This window comes from Dama dama, chromosome 14 (assembly GCF_033118175.1).
Source record: "Dama dama isolate Ldn47 chromosome 14, ASM3311817v1, whole genome shotgun sequence".
NCBI classification, from domain to species: Eukaryota; Metazoa; Chordata; class Mammalia; order Artiodactyla; family Cervidae; genus Dama; species Dama dama.
The window spans coordinates 18,955,711-18,976,158 of NC_083694.1; the positions used below are offsets into that span (position 1 = coordinate 18,955,711).

General features: G+C 38.1%; 1 protein-coding gene across 2 annotated transcripts in view; it reads right to left on the reverse strand.

Moving 5' to 3' along the window:
- Positions 1 to 2,167: 2,167 nt before the first annotated feature.
- Positions 2,168 to 20,448, reverse strand: part of GPATCH2 (G-patch domain containing 2) — a 191,502-nt gene continuing 173,221 nt past the window's right edge. Inside the window, exons 10-11 of one of the 2 annotated variants that reach the window (XR_009695754.1) lie at positions 11,214 to 11,323; positions 6,036 to 6,149 (exon numbers count right to left, since the gene is read on the reverse strand). Coding sequence is in view for 1 of the 2 variants with exons in the window: in XM_061160038.1 (XP_061016021.1) it covers positions 5,929 to 6,149 (221 nt within the window). In the remaining variant the exon portion in view is untranslated. Of the gene's footprint in view, positions 6,150 to 11,213; positions 11,324 to 20,448 lie in introns of both variants that reach the window. The other variant, XM_061160038.1, reaches the window with a different exon arrangement.

Consider the following 20,448-nt stretch of genomic DNA (forward strand, 5'->3'; position numbering starts at 1 on the left):
AAGGAGATGAAGATGTGTGGAAAGGAATCAGGAGTGATGTGACAAAAGGAAATGGGTGTAAAGATGGGGGAGGGTCAAGAACCAGGCCTTCAGTTTCTGGACCACCTGGCTGACTGTTGAAAGCCTAAAGACACCATGATCATTGTTTTAGAAATACTGTGGTTTCGAACGTGACATTTCACAATCTCAGTGTGTTCTGCCAAGTACTTCACGTTCCCTTAAAAATTGTTTTGTGAATTCCATTCCCCCTACCTGCAGCATGGATTATCTGTAGTTTCCACAATCAATTATAGCCATCAGAAAAGAACTTTAGACTTAGATTAGCCACACAGGTATCTAATGAAGCCTTAATTTCTCCCCCTGAAACTCATCTGCTCATCCTAACTATGAAATTCTGGCATTTGAAGAAATTTACTTCACTAAGTAGGAATTTGTTTGCTTTTGGAAAGCATCTTTTATAAGTATGTAATGAGCTAGTATACTATTTCTCATCTTATTATAGAATACTACCTTTAGGAAGGAATAAACATTTCCTTGAAATTTAATCGGAAGATGAAAACAGGTAGAAAAAAGGTCTGAGTGATCTTTTTGCTTGGGATGCTATCATAATACAGGCTTGTCTTTACCATTTTATAGCTGAAAGATCAAGAATTATACACAGATTTAAAATGCTATTAATGTATCTTGAATACTTAAACTAAGGGAAAAAGAAAAACAACTAAAGAAACACAAAAATAGCCTTCAATTGTTGCCTAACTTCATCCTTCAAAGATGAAGGAGTAAACACGGGACATTCTGACACTGCAACAGGAGTGAGGTCGGTGAATCTGAGAATGATTTAAACTCCATGACAATTCAAAGACAGAAGACAACTCTAATGTACAGATAAAACCGAAAGTGGCAATAGTAGATCATACTCCTGGCAGTTAATGGCATTGACTCGCTAGAGACAAATCTGGATCTACTTAAAATGTCAGGTGGGTAAAGTAATGAGTCTTTGCCTAGTAGGAACCCAGCAGAAGGAGCCTTCATGGTCCACTTGTCAGTTGAGTATATATTACTGCAAGCCTGTTAAATAAATGAGTATTTAATACCTATTGGATTAAAAAAAAAATCCACTTACTCAACTCACAATTCAGTTTTTTGGGGGAGAAAAGAGAGTATTTTATTAACATAATGAGATGCTTCCTATAAGCAATGGAACTCAACACTTTAATGAGTATTATAAAATATTTAAAATATCCAAGCAGGTTTCTGAGAAGCACAATTTTCCAGAAGGAAATGGAGTAACACATATGGTTCTGATCTGTATTTCAAGTTATCAGAGAGATAACTTGCACTTGTTTCAGAGAGAACTTGCACTTGTTCCTTTAGAATCAGAATCTTTGGGTGGAAAAAGACCTTAAGACAGTTAGTCTAGCCCAGCATCAGAGAAAACAAAACCAGGGAAATGTGGTATAACAGGTCACAATCAGCTGTGAATAAATGAAATCAAATATGTTTACCAATTTTTTCCCCTAAAATTTTTTTAGAAAATGTTGACATTTTCTAGGACTGAAACATGAATAATGAATTTGGGGCTTCCCTGGTGGCTTAGACAGTAAAGAATCTGCTTGTGATGTAGGCGAGTTGAGTTTGATCCCGAGGTTGGGAAGATCCTCTGGAGAAGGAAATGGGAACTCACTCCAGTTTTCTTGCCTGGAGAATTCCATAGACAGAGGAGCTTGGTGGGCGACAGTTCATGGGGTAAATAAGAGTTGGACATGACTGAGCAACTAACACTTAATGGCACTGTTCAATGTTAACTGTCAATGGGTAGTAATTAGCAGGGCTTCCCTGGTAGCTTGGTTGGTAAAGAATCAGCCTGCCATGCAGGAGACCCTGGTTTGATTCCTGGGTCGGGAAGATCCACTACAGAAGGGATAGACTACCCACTCCAGTATTCTTGGGCTTTCCTGGTGGCTCAGCTGGTAAAGAATCTGCCTGCAATGCAGGAGACCTGGGTTCCATCCCTGGGCTGGGAAGATCCCCAGGAGAAGAGAATGGTTACCCACTCCAGTATTCTGGCCTGGAGAATTCCATGGACTGCACAGTCCACGGGGTCGCAAAGAGTCAGACACCACTGAGCGACTTTCAGTAATTAAAAAAGAAAAAAAAAAAATTAAAGTCCTTTCAACTTTATTTTTTATTAGTTCAAGAGGGAAACATTTAAAGCACAAAGACAATGACTGCTTATAAATAACATCCTTAAACATTATGTTCATTCTTTCATTCTGTGTTGTACTATTATTATATCTTTCTACTAAAAGAAAAAAAATCCAAAATATTCTTTGCTAAACAACTTCATTTTGCAATACCATTTAGGTCACTTTTTTTTTTTTTTTTTAAAAGAAAAACAGAGGACAGGAGGAAATGGTTTTAAAAAGCATCTCAGCAGCGATTTTTCTCTTTCATGAAATATCTGCTCAAAATGAAAACATATTGAAGAGAAGCAATTGTCAGTTCAATTAACTGCAAGAATATCAATTCACAATGCTAAGATATTAATAAGATGCAATTATTTTGCAATCATGTCTGTAAATTGCACAGTCATGCCCTGTAAACATACCTATATGTATACATTAGGCATATCTTTAACCCTACTGTCTTAACTTCTGTTTGATAGCAACAGTATGAGTTATAAAATCTGTTTTCAAATGCTGATACCAATTAACTGGTAAATGTTAGTTAACAGTGGATTTTCTTTTAAAGGAGACCATATAATTAAAAAATAAAAGCAAAGAAATTTGAGGGGGGATAACATTGCCTTAAAAATTGTATTTGGGGAGAAAGAAGGGAGGAAGTAAATGACACCAGCACACAATCTGGTTAATATCAAGTATAACAAGTATATAAAGGCAAAATGTTGAATTGCTAATGTAGCCACACTCAGTCTCTTGGCTACTTGCTGGGGAATAGATAATTTGGATAGCAATGGAAGAGACTTATGCATTCTCTAAAAGTTTTAGTACAAGCAATTAATTTGATACGAGGCTTAGATACTATAGAAGTGTTGGCTTTATGAAGGACAAGAGAAAAATCTAACTGCCTTTTTAGAGAGATATGATTGATACATTCTAAAACATGAATTCTTTTGGATGATTTGGGTTCTATAGGCATAGGAACTGATAAAAATTAACTTTACAACAAACGTAAATTAGTGAACTTCATCTCTTAAAGATATTTGACGTACATTAAAAATTCCATTTTTCAATTGTGTTCTTTTCTCTGATTAAGTTCAGGTCCAAGCAGAACTTCAGGTGTGCAATGATCATTCTTAAATTTCACTGAAATGTGAAGGGAGGTTTGTGTGAGAGCAGGGAAACGCTTGTGAAGTCACCACTTCTCTGCTTTGAGTATTGATTCACGTATTCCGTAAATACTCCAACAGAATAAGACATGTTTGAAATCTTCTGTGAGTCACAGACAGGGCTCAAGATGTCAACATTGAGACCTTTCTTCTATTAGGGGAAAATATAAAGATGAATTATTTTGGGAGGTGGAGTTAGAGAACACCTGAGCTCAGTGATATCTTAGAAAGTTTCTTCAGAAAATTGATGCCCATCCAGGAGAACAAGAAAAAATATTTATAAAGCTGCAACATTTAGCTAAGGAGCTCCCCTGTGCCAGCGCGTGTAAAGTCTGCTCTTCCTCACTGTGAGAGTTAGACCATGGTGAAGTGAAAAAGAATGGTCAAGTCCATGGGAATTTGGGATCAGTCAGTCTCACAAAAACCTCATTGTGTTTTACCTGTGGCTCCAAATTTGGCTTTGCAAAATTCTAGGATTTTAAAAGATCTTCAGGCAATGGAACCAAAACAAACTTCATGAACAGACCTTAGAGTGCTATACGCTACCCTAACGAAGTTTTAAACCTAAATATAAACAATCTCCCCCAGCTTTTTGCGTCTTACGTAGATGGAATGAGTATTCAATAAAAAACATTTTTTTAAAAATGGTGAATTTTCAAGTAACAGACATTTAGGAAAGTGTCAAACAACAGTTACTTTATCCAATGAGAATGCTCACCTGGTAGGCTAAGAAGGGCACGAGAAAACCAACTCCCCTGGTAGCCTATTGTTCCCTGGCCAACTTGTCCTCTTACCATGATAACCCTAGAAAGGAAGATAATTCTGAAAAGGAACCTGTGAGTTGGCAAACCATTAAGCCTTTCAAATAGCACACTGAACTTCCTCTCCCTAAGGAGCAGTATTTTCTTTAGAGGACCATGTGGGACAGGTCTATTACATGCACAAACCTCCTTTCCCCACTGTGAAAGACTCCTGGGGACTGTCAGAGTCCCTGAACCCTGTTAGAGAGGAGCCAAGAGGAATTTTATCACAGTAAAATTACTCTGTGTGAGCCTATAATGGGGCAGACATGTCATTATACATTAGTCCACGCCCACAGAATGTTCCACACCAAGAGTGGACTGTAATATAAACTGTGGAGTTTGGGTGATTTTGATGTGTCAATGTAGGCTTGACAACTGTAACAAATATACCACTCTGGGGTGGGGGGAGGATGTTGATAATGGGGGAAGCTATGCATGTGTGTGGGGAGGGGATATTTGAGAAATCTCTGTACCTTTCCCTTAATTTTGCTGTGAATCTAAAACTGCCCTAGAAAAACAAAGCTTAAAAAACAGTAGAAGGTTGATTCACATGTGTTATCTTGGCCTTCACTCAACCAATAAACGTCATTACAAAAGAGAATATCATTATTAGTTCTTACTAATGAAGACAATAACAAACCAACATCTAAACTAACAGCAATTCAGAATCCTGGACATTATGAAGCAGAGGATTCAGATGTAACAATACTAGGCACATAATAAAAATGACTTGTTTTGCTTGGTTTTAAAGTAACTGCTTAGGTGTTAGAAACGGCAAACAGTACCGTTTATTTATTTTTTTTGTACACCTTGTAAACGGGCTGGATCGTTGCCAGAAATCTGAATTCTTGGGAGAGCCATTAAAATCTTCAAATAAATTGAGTCGATATTCTAACTTACTCTGATGGTTAAAATTTAAAATCAGTTTACTACAGTTGAGTTGATCTTAAAAAAAATATCAACCTTTGGGAACAAAGAGGTAGAAGGAAGTCTAGATTATTAATAGAGTTTACAACTCAGTCATGGTGAATTTAAAAAATACATTTTTCTTTCCATAATTATTTTATGTTCTAAATGAGGTAAAATTGATAAGATCTGCAGTAAAGTCATGTTGAGGGCACTGTGGTGATCACAATGATGAGGTTTATTTTTGTCGACATGTCAGAGGGCAACATTAACTGCTGTTTGTCAGCTGTGAACTTCATACTACAGTGTCCAAGGATAGAAGATGAATGGGTGTCACCCTGTTGAGGAATCCTAACAAAAAAGTCAAATTCAAGGCATACGAAATTGGCCAGCCTTTCAAAAAACGATGTGCTTAGGACTTCACTGATGTGATGACAGGTGTTTTCGGTTAGGACAGACAGGGATGAGGTGAAACATAACCCTTTCCGGCCAATCCTATTTTAGAAACACGTAGGCGTGCTCGGTGGCTGGGGCATCGAGCGCACACAGGAATGAATCAAGCTAAAACATGAGAAATTACTGACAACACAAGATCAAAATAAATAAGAGAAACAAGCTGTTCTTTACACCTAGAATGCGAGTCACTGAAAAATTTTAAAAGGTGAAGGTTTTTACTTTAGCACCATGAACTGTGATGAAATCCCATTTCTATCACTCTGGCAGAACTGTAGCAGCTAGGAAGCTAGAGGGGCAAGTCTGAGGCTTTGATGTTCGATTTCAGCTTCAACCACAGAAGCTATGTTGTCATTTTAGAACAATGGGCTATAGCGAGCGAATAAAACTTGTTAAACAGCTCCTCTGCTTTTCCTCTTAGGCGGATTTTCCTGAATTGGAGGCAGTGGTTGCAGGGGTGCTTTTTGGTAGAGGAAACCCAAGTCCTAATCCTTTTGGCCTCTGCAGGGCTGGAATCGGCTCAGCGATCCCCTTGCCGTCTCGTCCGAGGCCTGTCCCAGGTGTCCAGCCCATATTCTGGAGCATTCGGTTTCCAATGTTGTTTTCTAGGATTGGCTGGGCATTTTCTCCTACAAATCCTGGAATTAGAAAACGACAAAAACAAAAAAACAAAATCCCACATTAGTATGAACACAGATGAAGGTCCTCTTAGGCTAAGAAAAGCACATTCTTTTAAGTTTTCCTTTCAACAAAGTACTGGGGAGGGTTCTTTATTCATCTTTGGATAAAGAGCTTGTTGTAGTAGAAGGCTCAGTGGACAAAAAGACCGTGGAAGTTTCAGCTCTTCCACCTAGTAGCTGATTAAGTTATTTAACCTCTTTGGGTTTCTGTTTTCTGATCTGTAAAACAGGCATAATACAAAGCAATCAGAACTCAAATTACCAGATCATTTCTTGTGGTTATTCTTCCTTGATAATTAAGGGAGTGATCATCAAGCAAGCTAATGTTACAGACTGTGTAGGGAGAAAAGGGGTCAAAGTATGGACTCCTTGGTGGCTCAGTGGTAAAGAATCCACCTGCCAATGCAGAAGACGCAGGTTTGATCCCTGGGTCGGGAAGATCCCCTGGGGAAGGAAATGGCAACCTGACCCAGTTTTCTTGCCTGGAAAATTTCATGGACAGCGGTGTTTGGAGGGCTACAGTCCGAGGGGTCGCAAAAGTGTTGGACACGACTTAGGGATTAAACAACAGCTTAAAACCATCTTGGTTTTAGGGAGGACATACTCAGTACCGTCTCCTATATTGGGGCTTCCTCGAAAGTCTGTTGTAGAACTCTGGGCTATAGTGTTTGCCCGTAATTCCATCCCTAGGGTTCCAGGGATGAAGCTGGCTCACTTTTTTCCGAAGGTCTGCAGAATGCCTGTGGCATACAAGCTCCGTCCTGGGTCCAGCATGTTTCTGTTCTGTGTTTTCCGAGAGCAGTCTGAGAGTTGAAATGCGCAGGTGCTGACATCACTCACTGCTGTCAAAGGCTTGAGAGTCAGCTGTCTCTCTTGTGCCCTTAACCCCTTTCCCATCATCGTCCATCTTTCCTCCCTGATTTGGGTTTCTAACAGCACCTTCTACCCCACCTCTAGCCCCCAAATAGGGATTCTCCATCCTCCTCTTTCTCTAAGACTGTATATAAGGATCCTTTTAAGCACCAATAATGATAACAAAAATATTACCTATGGGACTGCAGTGTATAGTGTTCTGTTTCTTGATATGGTTAGTGGCTACAGTAGTGACCAATTTATTATTGTTCTCTAAAACTCTACCTACACATTTCATTCCATTCTCTGTATATGTGCTGCTCAGTTGCTAAGTCATATCTGACTCTGTGACTTGATGGACTGTAGCCTGCCAGGCTCCTCTGTCCATGGGATTTTCCAGGAAAGAATACTGGAAAGTGAAAGTCGCTCAGTTGTGTCCAACTCTTTGCAACCCCATAGACTATACAGTCCATGCAATTCTCCAGGCCAGAATACTGAAGTAGGTAGCCTTTCCCTCCCCCCCAGGGGGGTCTTCCCAACCTAAGGATCGAACCTAGGTCTCCCGCACTGCAGGCTGATTCTTTACCAAGGTTGCCATTTCCTCCTGCAGGGGATCTTCCCAACCCAGGGATTGAACCCGTGTCTTCGGAGTCTCCTGCATTGGCAGGTGGATTCTTCACCACTGAGCCACTTGGGAAGTCTCTGGTATATGTATTTCATAGTAAAAACATAAAATAACAGTAAGTAATAAAAGACATGTCAGAGTTGAACTAACAGTATAGTTAATCTGGTAATTTGTATCTGGTTTTCTGGAGAATAGTGAATGGGTTGTTCCTCAGGATTCTAACTTACAGAGGGGAATTGCAAAGTGATACAGATGAGTTATATAACTGAAACTGATGAGTTTATAACTAAAACTGGTGAGTTTTATAACAAACTATAGAGTAATCATCAATGGATTTTTGCAAGGCCTTTACTGAACATTTTGATATTCTTAATCTTCAGAGCATCTTCAGACTGAGAACAGAATACATTGCTGTCATTGCTAACTTCATTACAGGGAGTGAGAACTGGATTACCACAATAATGAGTTGGTTTTGGACTTGTCAGATTGGTTTTTAGCTCACTGAAGCAAGTATTTTAACATGTAATAGAAAAAAACCTTCAATTGCCAGCAGCTTGAATGGCCAAAGACTGGCACAAAAGAAAAACTCTGGACTAACATTATTTACTGCTTGACAAAGGCAAAATAAAAATACATAGAGATTTTATATATTTATCCAATTATACAAAAATATACATAAACATATAAGATATAAAAACAGGCCTCTTAATTACCAAACAAACAAAACAAAGAGAAGCCTTTTGTTAAAACTGGTTTAATAACAAAAAGACAATTAAGGTTTTTCTTTAAATTTTTACTTTGAAATTATGATAATGGTAACAACAGACTACCAAGGCATCTAATTTTTTTCTGAACAGCTGCTTCGCAGATGTGTCAGGTTACATGGCATACTAGCATTTTATCTTATATCCCTAATTTTTCTGTGATCACCACAAATTAATTTAATCCATTGATAAGCTAAGGCAGATCAGAGGTCTAAGGAGGCTTCAGGCTACATACCTGTTATATTTTTGATACAAGAGATTGCAAAGGTTCAAGTTTAAACTTTAATATTTAAGAGAAAATATAAAGTCAATTTAAACCATCTCTGCAAAAACTGCATGTCAGTTTTGAGTTCTGAAATGAACAGCAAATAACTGATTCATGTTGGCATTTCAAGTGTGGTGGCTCAGTAGTGGCCACTCGACTCCATCCTGCTTTTTTATTTATATTTTAAATTGATGTATAGTTGATTTACAATGTTGTGTTAGTTTCTGGTGTATGGCAAAGTGATTCAGTTAAACATACATATTTAGTATATTTACATTCTTTTTTATATTCTTTTCAATTATGCTTTATCACAGGATACTGAATATAGTTCCTGTGCTATACAGTAGGGCTTTGTTATCTATTTTATATATAGCAGCTTGACTGAACATCCAAATCTGCTCATCCCAAACTCCTATTTTATCCCTCTCCCATTCCTTTCCTCTTCTGGTAACCATAAGTTCATGCTTTAGTTTTTATACAGGCAGAAAAGAATTCATTCTATTTTTTTAATGCTGGTTTATTTCTCTTAATTAGAATGAAGCATTATCATTATGTTAAAACAAAAAGAAAGACCATTTGATTTCTTAAATGCTAAATCTTTCCCCATAGCAACACAGATTTCTGAAACAAACAAAAAACAATGGCTGCTCTATATAACTTTAAAAAAGAAAAAACAGATACTTCATTTTTCATGGAAAATGACTCTGGCGTGAGATCTACTGTTGGTCTCTCATCCTTCTTTTATGAGATTAAGACATGGGAGTGGAACAACTCCGTCTCAGCACAGCATCTGACAACCATAATTTCCTTTTCTTTTGCTCCTGGCGGTGCTAAATCCTTTAAGTCCTTTCCTGGGAGGCTCTCCTCCTGCTCGGGCAATTTTAGCAATACACAGCCTGCTAACCCTTCTGCAAGCTCCCGCTCCAGCCCCCTTTATTCTGGATCTCTTATATCTATTACAGCGGAGTCGGTCCTTTCCCCTCAAATCTTCCAAAGAGTATTGTGGATAGTAATTCACTTGCGTAATTGGCTCAAGAGATGAAAATCTTGTATCGGCCTCTCTGAGTTGCTAATCTATCCAGCTGACTGCAAGCCTAATTGGCAGCTTGTTTAGTGATTTGGCTCCTAAAGTGTTGTATTGATGTTGGATAAACAGCCAATGGAAGGGCAGGTGACACATGCTGCTTCCCACATAACACAGTGCATCGCGTCAGTCCTGACCCCGTAGTCAGAAGGCTTTCAGTGGTCTGTGCTCATTCTTTCTTCCCACCCTCTTTCCCCATTACTTTGCTAGTCAGCTGAAGAGCACGGTTATTGTTGTTGTTATTATTATTTGTGACATTATTAGAATTGCCAGTTCTCATACTGTCCTCTGGCCTCAGTAACTAATTTAGGGACATGGGCTTTTGATTGCTGTTAAGAAACAGCATTGAACACAGATTGGGCTGTGAGAAAGTGGTGAGGGTTAGTACTTTTTGTCAAATGTTTTGTTTCATTTTTTAATACAGAAAAGCCTCACTGAGATCATTATACATCTTATCTGCAATAATGCAGATGTTTTTCATGTGAATTTTGTGAAATAAAATCAGTTCGAATAGCCAACTGCTTAAAAATACAAGGCTCTTGCTTTTTAAACAATGAAATGTAAAACTAGTTTCTTGTTTTTTTTTAACTAAGTGAAAAAAACTTTGCATAGTAGGGAATGAAAGATACGGTTGATATTGACATGTTTGGAGAAGGGAAAGTTTTTATTAACAGATATTTTGGTTATAGGGGCTTCCCAGGTGGCCCCAGTGGGAAAGAATCCACCTGTCAATGCAGGAGACACAAGCTATGTGGGTTTGCTCCCTGGGCCCAGATCTCCTGGAGGAGGAAATGGCAACTCACTCCAGTATTCCTGCCTGAGAAATTCCACGGACAGAGGAGCCTGACAGGCTACAGTCCATGGGGTCACAAAGACTTGGGCACGACTGAGCACACACATTTTGCTTATACAGATACATTTTTTATGGGATGATTGTATTAATATATCAAAGAATAGTGTTTTCAGAAAACTAAAAAAATGTCTTAAAACTATTGGTTCTGAAGGCACACAGGGATATTTGTTTGCTATAATATGATCAGGACTATTTATGGTCTGCGAACTATGTACCTGGTCTGTGCTTTACTTGTTAGGTGTGCGGCATTCATAATCTCCATTCCTCATAACAACTGTGCAAGGGGGGAAGTATTAATATAATGGGCTGCAGAGAGATGAACTGCTTGACCATTACCACATAGTAGGAGAATATTCAAACTTTGGTGAAGTTTACTCTAAAAACCTACATACTTGCCATTACCTACGCCGCCTTTCTACAAGAATTAATGGCAAACAAACAACTTCAGTGGAGATGATGTTCTAAATTATTTAAAAAAAATTATTTGGGTTACATGTTAATTGTAGTATCAACTTCTCTCAATTTGCATTTGGACGATACACAGCATAGTACTCGCAATGACATACTTGGATAACTTACAATATAATGTCTGTGGCTCTCAGAGATTACCAGTGCTTCTGCGGCCGTGATTTCTTTTGATCTTCCTCAGCAACCTGCAACGTTATTACTGGCAACACTTGCAGAACAAACTAAGGTTTAAAGAGGTAATAATAATTGTTGTTGTTTAGCTGCTAAGTCGTGTTCAACTCTTTTGTGACCCCATGGATTGCAGCCCCCTTCCCCCCAGGCTCCTCTGTCCATGAGATTTCCCAGGCAAGAATACTGGAGTGGGTCACCATTACCTTCTCTAGGGCATCTTCCCGACCCAGGGACCGAACCCGGGTCTCCTGCCTTGGCAGGTGGGTTCTCTACCACTGAGCCACCAGGGAAGCCCTTAAAGAGGTAATGCACCTGCCCAAAGTCACCCAGTTAGAAAGTGCCCCGGTTAGAGTGTGAATTTAGGACACCTGAGTCTTAATGTTACCCTTTCACCGACTGGACAGTGATCTTAAAATAGTCTATCACCATTAGTTTCTATGATGTCATTTCTTCTGCCACATTGTCCCAAATGACAGAGATTTTAATATATTCACAAATTTTCTGGAAAAAACTGTTCATCTAAATTAACATAGCAAGTCTGCTTGAAGAGTGTTTCGACCCTCCTGAAATACCTCAAAATTCACTTTGTTATTAACCCATCTACGTTTTCTTTGGCTGATATTTAAATGGAAATTTGTTTTAGTTGTATTTATTGTAAACAACATATACTGAGTTTTGTTCTCTTATCCATCATAATAATCCCAGAATTTAACTGATGTATTTACTCCATTTACATTTATTGTGTTCATTGGTATCTCTGGGTTATTTTTATGATGTTACTTAAAGATATTTATCTTGCTTTCTCTATCCTTTTTACTTCCTCTTTTCTGGCATCCATTGCTTGCTTATACTAGCTTGAAAACTATATATGATTTCTCTATTCTTTAATTTTTAAACATCAACATGCATACCCAGCTTTATTATTCCCTCATATTTTACATCGTATTGTTGTTCAGAGTTTTAGCTCCATCTTACTTTTTTATTATTTCAATTTATTTATTTTCAATTGGGGGATACTTGCTTTACAATATTGTGTTGGCTTCTGCCATACACCAACGTGAATCAGCCACAGGTATACGTATGTCCCCTCCCTCCCGAGCGTCCCTCCCACCTTAAATCCCACCGCACCCCTCTCGGTTGTTGCAGAGCGCCGGATTTGAGCTCCCTGTGTCATATGGCAAATTCCAACCGGCTATCTGATCTTACACAGGTTAATGTACGTGTTTCAGCGCTACCCCATCTCACCTTTATACCCAGATTAACCCACCTGATGGTCACCGTCACCATCGTCACCATGACTTTTATACATTCGGTGTCAAGCTTAGCTTTATGCATATTTAACGGTTACTTTGCTCCCAATTCCTTCTTGATTTTTATTCTTTTTTTATGGATTTCTTTTTTTTTTCTACAAAAGTTATTAAATTTAGTAATGATGGGTCTTTACCTGAAAATGGCTCAGTTTCATTTCTTGGGAAATAATTTAACTGGGATAGAAAACTCTAGGTTGATTGAGTTATCTCATCTCAGCACTTTGAAAATATTATCTCTTATTTTCTGGATTGTATCATTCTTTTTAAGTTTGTTGCCAATATAACTTCATTCCTGTGTAAGTTATATCTTTTCTCCTTGGCTGCCTTTAAGTTCTTCTCTTGTGTTTGATGTTATAAAGTTTTATTATGGTGTGTCTAGGTATGACTTCATTTATATTTCCTGATAAAGGCTTGTACTTTTGCACACGAAGATTTAAGTTTTCTTCAGTTGTAAAAATTCTGTTATTATTGAACTCTATAAATATTCTCCTGGAACAGTGTACCTCCTTCTTCTATTTTTTCTGAAAGTTGTATTAGATATATACTGAACTTCATGCTCCTTCAAGTACCCTGACCATTCTTTTACATTTTCCATGCTTTATCCCTCTGTGCTTTTGGGCTTCAGTGGTAAAGAACCTGCCTGCCAATGCAGGAGACACAGGAGGCGTGGGTTTGATCCCTGGGTTGGGAAGATCCCCTGGGAGTAGGAAATGGCAACCGACTCCAGTATTCCTGCCTGGAGAATTCCAGAGCAGCCTGGCAGGCTATAGTCCATGGGGTCAAAAAGAGTCAGACACAACTGAGCAACTGAGACCACACTTCTTTTAGGAAGTTTCTTCAGATTACTTTTCAGATTCACTGTGTTTTTGCTGCTGTAGTTTGTTTGTTTGTTTGGCTGTATCTAATGTGCTATTCAACCCATTATTTCAAAACAAAATAATCTCAAATTTCTACTTTTTTTTTTTTTTTTTAACCACAGCTGTCTTTTCTCTTTCCAGTTATTCCCTTTCATTTTTTAATCTGTTTTTACAACTAGTTCTGTTAGTTTTGGATTATGAGACCATCTTCAGTAGGTTTTCATTTGTGGGGATTCTTGAGGCTTGGGTTGAAGGCATGTACCTCTACAGTGGTTTTGCATTTCCTTCAAAGACCAGTTTTGCTGCTAAGTTTTAGCATAGTGTTGTTTTAAACTAGAGTCTCAGGTAGGGGTAGGCACTTGGTTACATATCTTCAGAGTTTTCCAGTTAGAGCCCAGGTAGAAACCAGATTCTTTACTTTCCTATCCTTGTGAGTGAGTTTTGTTTCTAGTCTGCCCTGTTCTGAAGACAGCTTTTCAGATAGTCTGCTCCCCAGCTTGGCTCTTTCCACAAGGAACCAACATGCCTCCACATTTCCTAGACTGGTTCCTTAGACCCAGTTCTCTCTTCCTTTCCCGCAGTCTCAGTAATGCATCTAAAGAGATGGTGTTACATTTTATTCAGCATATCCAGGTATTCTGTAGCTTGAATATTTTCCCATTAGTCTCTCATACTGTCAGTAACAGCAGTTCTTTTCTTTTCTTTCTTTTTGATTGGAGTATAATTTCTCTACAATGTGTTAGTTTCTGCCGTAGAGCAAAGTGCATCAGCCACACATGTACATACAGGCCCTCTGTGGGGATTCGCCTCCCGTTTAGTCCACCACGGGGCATGGAGCAGAGTTCCCTGTGCTAGAGTTGTCTCTCATTGGTTGTCCGTTTCATACACAGCAGTGTACATACATGTTAATCTCTATCTTCCAATCCATCCCACCTCCTCCCTTCTCCTCTTGATGTCCAAGCACTGGTTCTCTATGTCTGTGTCTCTATTTCTGCTTTGTAAATAAGTTCATCTATGCCATTTTTCTAGATTCTGCATAGATGTGTTAATACACAGTATTCATTTTTCTGTTTCTGACTTACTTCATTCTGTATGACAGCCTCTAGTTCCAGCCACATCCCTGCAAATGGCACGATTTCATTCCTTTTCATGGCTGAGTAATATTCCATCATCTATCTATCTATCTATCTATCTCATATCTTCTTTATCCATTCCTCTGTTAATGGACATTGAGGCTGCTTCCATATCCTGGCTATTGGAAATAGTGTTGCAGTGAACATCAGGGCACATGGATGGCAGTTACTTTCTATCTAATATGTGTGCTTACTCTTTCCTTAAGTGTTTCTTGTATCATATGACAATGGAGAGCTGTTGAAAATGCTTCTGAGACACAGAACTGAAAGGTGGTTCATATATCCAAGAGGGAGAGGATTATGTATTTCCTAGGCTTATGCTATAAGTTCGGATGTAGTTTGGTTTCAAAATGAATAACAACAACCCCCTTCCCCCTCCAAGTCTGCCTGTTTTAAAATCCGGGAAGAGATAAGATAATCTACAGTGGTCATGCAGATCCAGGGATAAAAGAAAGTAAAAACATAATTATTGATAAGATAAATTTGAGCAACTAAAGAGTTACAGCACCTTGGAAAGGAGCTTGGGTACATCAGACATTTCCTGATTATGTTCAATATGACTTAAAAGAATACCTTTGAAAAATTTTCACTCTTTAGGATTTACAGTCTGCCTTTATCACCTTCAATATTTAGAAATATTATTTTATTATTGAAGTATCAGTAGGATGCAGAGAAAAAAACAGAAAAGCCACAAAAAGCTGTAATGTAACTCCCTGCTAAGAACTTGCATGTCCACAAAGACACAGTTACTCTGGAGCAATATCTATACTGAAATATTGAACTTCAGTAGGTATTTCTCTGCATAATTTAAAATGGAGAGACAAAAGTCTACTACTTACGGTGAATACTTTCCCTATGGTAATATTTCAATAGAAAACAACATAGAAATAGCAAGTGCTAACTGTGGATCACAATGAATTCAGTAATGCATAGAAGACAAAACAGTTAAAAAATACTGTAGTCACAATATCTCAATAAACATACTGAAATCTTTTTAACTATCAAAACCTCAGTAAGCTATGACTTCTACCCCAACACAAGACCCTGACCAACACTGCTGATGGCCTTTAAAAACGTGTTAATAATATCCCTCCTATTTTGTTCATTTCTTTTCTTCACCTTTACTGATGACATTTTTCAAACTATAAAATGCACTCTGCTGGCAAATCTTGCTTCAACAATTCTCCCTTTTATAACAGTAAGTCTACATCCTCTGCTACTGAAACACCCACTGTCTTTTGGTGTGTGACTTTGAATGAGGCAGAGAACAAGCTGTACATTTAAAAATCAATACCTAACCTTATCAATATTCATTTTACTTTGTCAATACAAAATACAAAGGTGAAAGAGCAGTAAATAAGCTAAAGCACTGAAATAAATTCGGTGTTCCTGTCACAATTAATAAATGTTCAACCGGTAACATTGCTGGCTGGTCTATAGCTTTATAAAGCGACTCAAAATTATGCTTCAATGTTATTGCTACACAGGGTGAGTAAAATTTTCAATACATTTAGCAGATAAAAATGATCAGATTTGGGGTGATTAATTTCACAGGGGACTTTAAATCTTCAAAAAAATATGACTTATTATGAATACCAAATATGTAACTGTTTATCTTTAGCATCTTAAATTATTATATAAACATAGTTTGGGATTATAAAGTTAAAGTGCCTAATTATAGTTTTCTGACTATTTCTTGCTAAACCTTTCCTAAGCCTGCTGTTTTGTCCCCATCCTATTTCATATATACACCAGAGGGGATCACTGAACAATATTCAGACTGTCAGCCTTTTAACTCTTATTCCTGATTTCAAACCAGAAAGCGTTACCCTCATTTGTCTTTTTCCAGCTTAGGTTGAGTGTTGACTAAAGGTAAAAGAACTGTGAAAACACATCTCGGTTGCAGTGTGTTTTTGGGGATGTCTACAAAGGTCGAGACAATGGGGGATAGTTTCCTCCACATCATTCTACATTCTAACTTGCCTTGGAAGCTTATGAAGATAAGATTCTTTGTTAAGTGACTGACTATATATTCCAGAACTTGAAAAATATCATTTTTGGAGACAAGATGATCTAGGATTCATAACCTCATTAACAAAGTGTATTTATGCAAAAGCATTTCTTACGTGAATTTGGATAATAATCTTCACCTTAGAGTTGATTCATTAGTATTAGAAGATATTCTTTTTAAAACTAAGGATTTTTAAATAACCTCATTCTCTTCCTCCTTGAGAGGAACAGTTATGCACGGATTTTAAAAATGTGCGAGTAACATAATTCTCCTACTCCAATACTATTTGATTAATTACAAAAATGCATTAACTTTCTATGAATTATGTTTTTTTAAGTAAAACAATGTGGTAATAGAATCAAAATCTTGAGTTGTAAGGAGAATCACAAAAATTTTGAAAAATAACATTTGGAATATGCTGGTAGATGCTTAAGAATGTTTTAGGCTAAAGTTTAATCTTTATACCCATACTCTATAAAAAATGATTTCTTCTGATGCTGGTGAGTTGTCACATAAAAAATCACCCTGTAGATATAATTATATTATCCTCTTCCCAACCATTATGTATTTTCCTTCTCACTTCACATATGTTCAGAGTGTTAGGACCTGACCCTGACAGTCTCTCTCACTTATTGCTGGCTCTGAAGTGCTTTAGTCACATTCCTAAGATTGTTCTTGTACTATTTCTGCCACAAATGTTTGAATCATTGAAAGATAAGAATTCAGGAGACCATTCAACCAGAATGGGCGTATTAAAGAATCCTACACCTGCCTCATGTGTGATTTGAATTGAAAAACTTATGACATGTATTTAATCTAAAAGTGGCTGTATGTTCCTGTATAAAGACACATATTAGAAGTATACTAATGAATATTCTGTATTTCTGCACAGCAAATTTAGATAAATGTGTTTGGCACTTCAGATATATAATAGTCTGTATCATGGAGGTCTTTACCTATATATTCTTACAAAGGGAGCTAAGTATGTTGTCACTAAAAGAATGCCGGGTTTAGGAGTAATGCAGACATTGGCTTGAATCCTCCCTTCGCCCTTCAATCATTCTGCCTTCACAGACGGCTAAGAAGAAGCCCACACATGTCTGAATCTTCATTTTATGCTGCACAGTGAATGATAATAACATGTAAAACACCACGTTGTTGCAAAGATAAAAAACAATAATAAAGCTTTGGTACATAGTAGGCACTCAGTAAGTGGTAAATATTTATCTACATAAATATTTGTTGTGGTTGTTCAGTCTCTAAGCCTTGTCTGACTCTTTGTGACCCCATGGACTGCAGCACATCAAGCTTCCCTGTCCTTCACCATCTCCCAGCGAAGAGCAAACTCATGTCCATTGTGTCAATGATGCCATCCAACCATCTCATCCTCTGTCACCTGCTTCTTCTCCTGCCCTCCATCTTCCCCAGTGTCTAGGTCTTTTCCAATGAGTCTGCTCTTTGCATCAGGTGGCCAAAGTATTCAGGAGTATTGGAGCTTCAGCTTCAGCATCAGCCCTTTCAATGAATATTCAGGGTTGATTTCCTTTAGGATTGACTGGTTTGATCTCCTTGCAGTCCAAGTGATGCTCAAGAGTCTTCTCCAACACCACAGTTCAAAAGCATCAATTCTTCAGCACTCAGCCTTTTTTATGGTTCAACTCTCACATCTGTCCATGACTACTTGAAAAACCACAGCTTTGACTATCCAGACCTTTGTTGGAAGAGTGATGTCTCTGCTTTTCAATACGCAGTCTAGGTCTGTCAGAGCTTTCTTTCCAAGGAGCAAGCATGTTTTAATTTCATGGCTACAGCCACTGTCTACAGTAATTTTGGAGGCCACAAAAATAAAATCTGTCACTGTTTCCACTTTCCCCCCACCTACTTGCCATGAAATAATGGGACGAGATGCTATGATCTTAGTTTTTCAAAATATTGAGTTTTAAGTCAGCTTTTTCACTCTCCTCTTTCACCCTCGTCAAGATGTTCTTTAGTTCCTCTTCACTTTCTGCCATTAGAATGGCATCATTGGCATATGTGAGGTTGTTGACATTTCTCCTGGCCATCTTGATTCTAGCTTGTGCTTCATCCAGCCTGGCATTTCCCATGATGTACTCTGCATATAAGTTAAGTAAGCAGGGTGACAATATGCAGCCTTGATGTACTCCTTTCCCAATTTTGAAATTGTTCCACTGCTCCATGTCTGGTTCTAACTGTTGCTTCTTCATCTGCATACATGTTTCTCAGAAGGCAGGTCAGGTGGTCTGGTATTCCCATCTCTTGAAGAATTTTCCACAGTTTGTTGTGATCCACACAAAGGCTTTAGCATAGTCAATGAAGCAGATGTTTTTCTGGAATTCCCTTGCTTTTTATATCCAACGGATGTTGGCAATTTGATCTCTGGTTCCTCTGCCTTTTATAAATTCAGCTTGAACATCTGGAAGTTCTTGGTTCACATACTGTTAAAGCCTATCTTGAAGGATTCTGAGCATTACTTTTCTAGCATGTGAAATGAGTGCAACTGTATGGTAGTCTGAATATTCTTTGGCATTGCCCTTCTTTGGGATTGGAATGAAAACTGACCTTTTCCAGTGCTATGGCCATTGCTGAGTTTTCCATTTGTTGACATATTGAGTGCAGCCGTTAGCAGCATCATCTTTTAGGATCTGAAATAGATTAGCTTGAATTCCATCACCTCCACCAGCTTTGTTTATAGTAATGCTTCCTAAGGCCCACTTGACTTCCCACTCCAGGATATCTGGCTCTAGGTGAGTGGCCACACCATGGCTTCCCACTCATGGCTATCTGGGTCATTAAGACCTTTTTTGTATAATTCTTCTGTGTATTCTTGCCAACTCTTCTTAATATCTCCTGCTTCTGTTAGGTCCTTGCCATTTCTGCCCTTTATTGAGCCCATCTTTGCATGAAATGTTCCCTTGATATGTGCAATTTTCTTGAAGAGCTCTCTAGTCTTTCCCATTCTGTTGTTTTCCTCTATTTCTTTGTATTTTTCACCTACACAGGCTTTCTCACCTGTCCTTGCTATTCTCTGGAACTCTGCATTCAGTTGGGTATATCTTTCCTTTTCGCCTTTTCTTTTCTTGGCTATTTGTAAGGCCTCCTCAGACAACCACTTGTCTTCTTGCATTTCTCTCTTTGGGATGATTTTGGTTACTGCCTCCTGTACAATGCTATGAACCTCCATCCATATGAACATATTCTGCATGTAGGTGCTTCCTACTTCCAAATTCCAAAAATTAAACGAAATTAGAGGAGGAAGATCAGATATTAAACTTACAACTACATGCATAATTTCATAAGGTAACCTTTTATGTGAATGAATAACTGTATTATGGGTGCTCCAATTTTAAGTTATTCTTCAATTTTTTAGTGTTGAACTTTGGAAAAGGTCTCTGAAATAAGAGAATTTAAGCTTCATATCTTTTATTTCCTTTGAAACCATGTCAAGATATCTATCTATATCTGTATTTATGTCTATATTTTCCCCTTCTCACTGCTTACTCTCCTGTTGATACAAATCTTATTTTCATATTGTATAATTCATCATGGCCAAAATAACTCTTACAATGAAAGAATTCCCAAATGAAGCTGAGAGAGATGGTTTATAAATCTGAATGGTTAAGGATCCCAGGCAATAGGCCAATGCTATAATAGTAACTTTGTAATTGATCTTGTGTTCCTATTGTTTAGTGGGTAAGTTGTGTCTGAATCTTTTACTACCTCAAGGACCGAAGCCTGCCAGGTTCCTCTGTCCTTGGGATTTTCTAGGCAAGAATACTAGAGTGAGTAGCCATTTCCTTCTCCAAGGCATCTTCCTGACCCAGGGATCAGTCACATCTTCTGCAC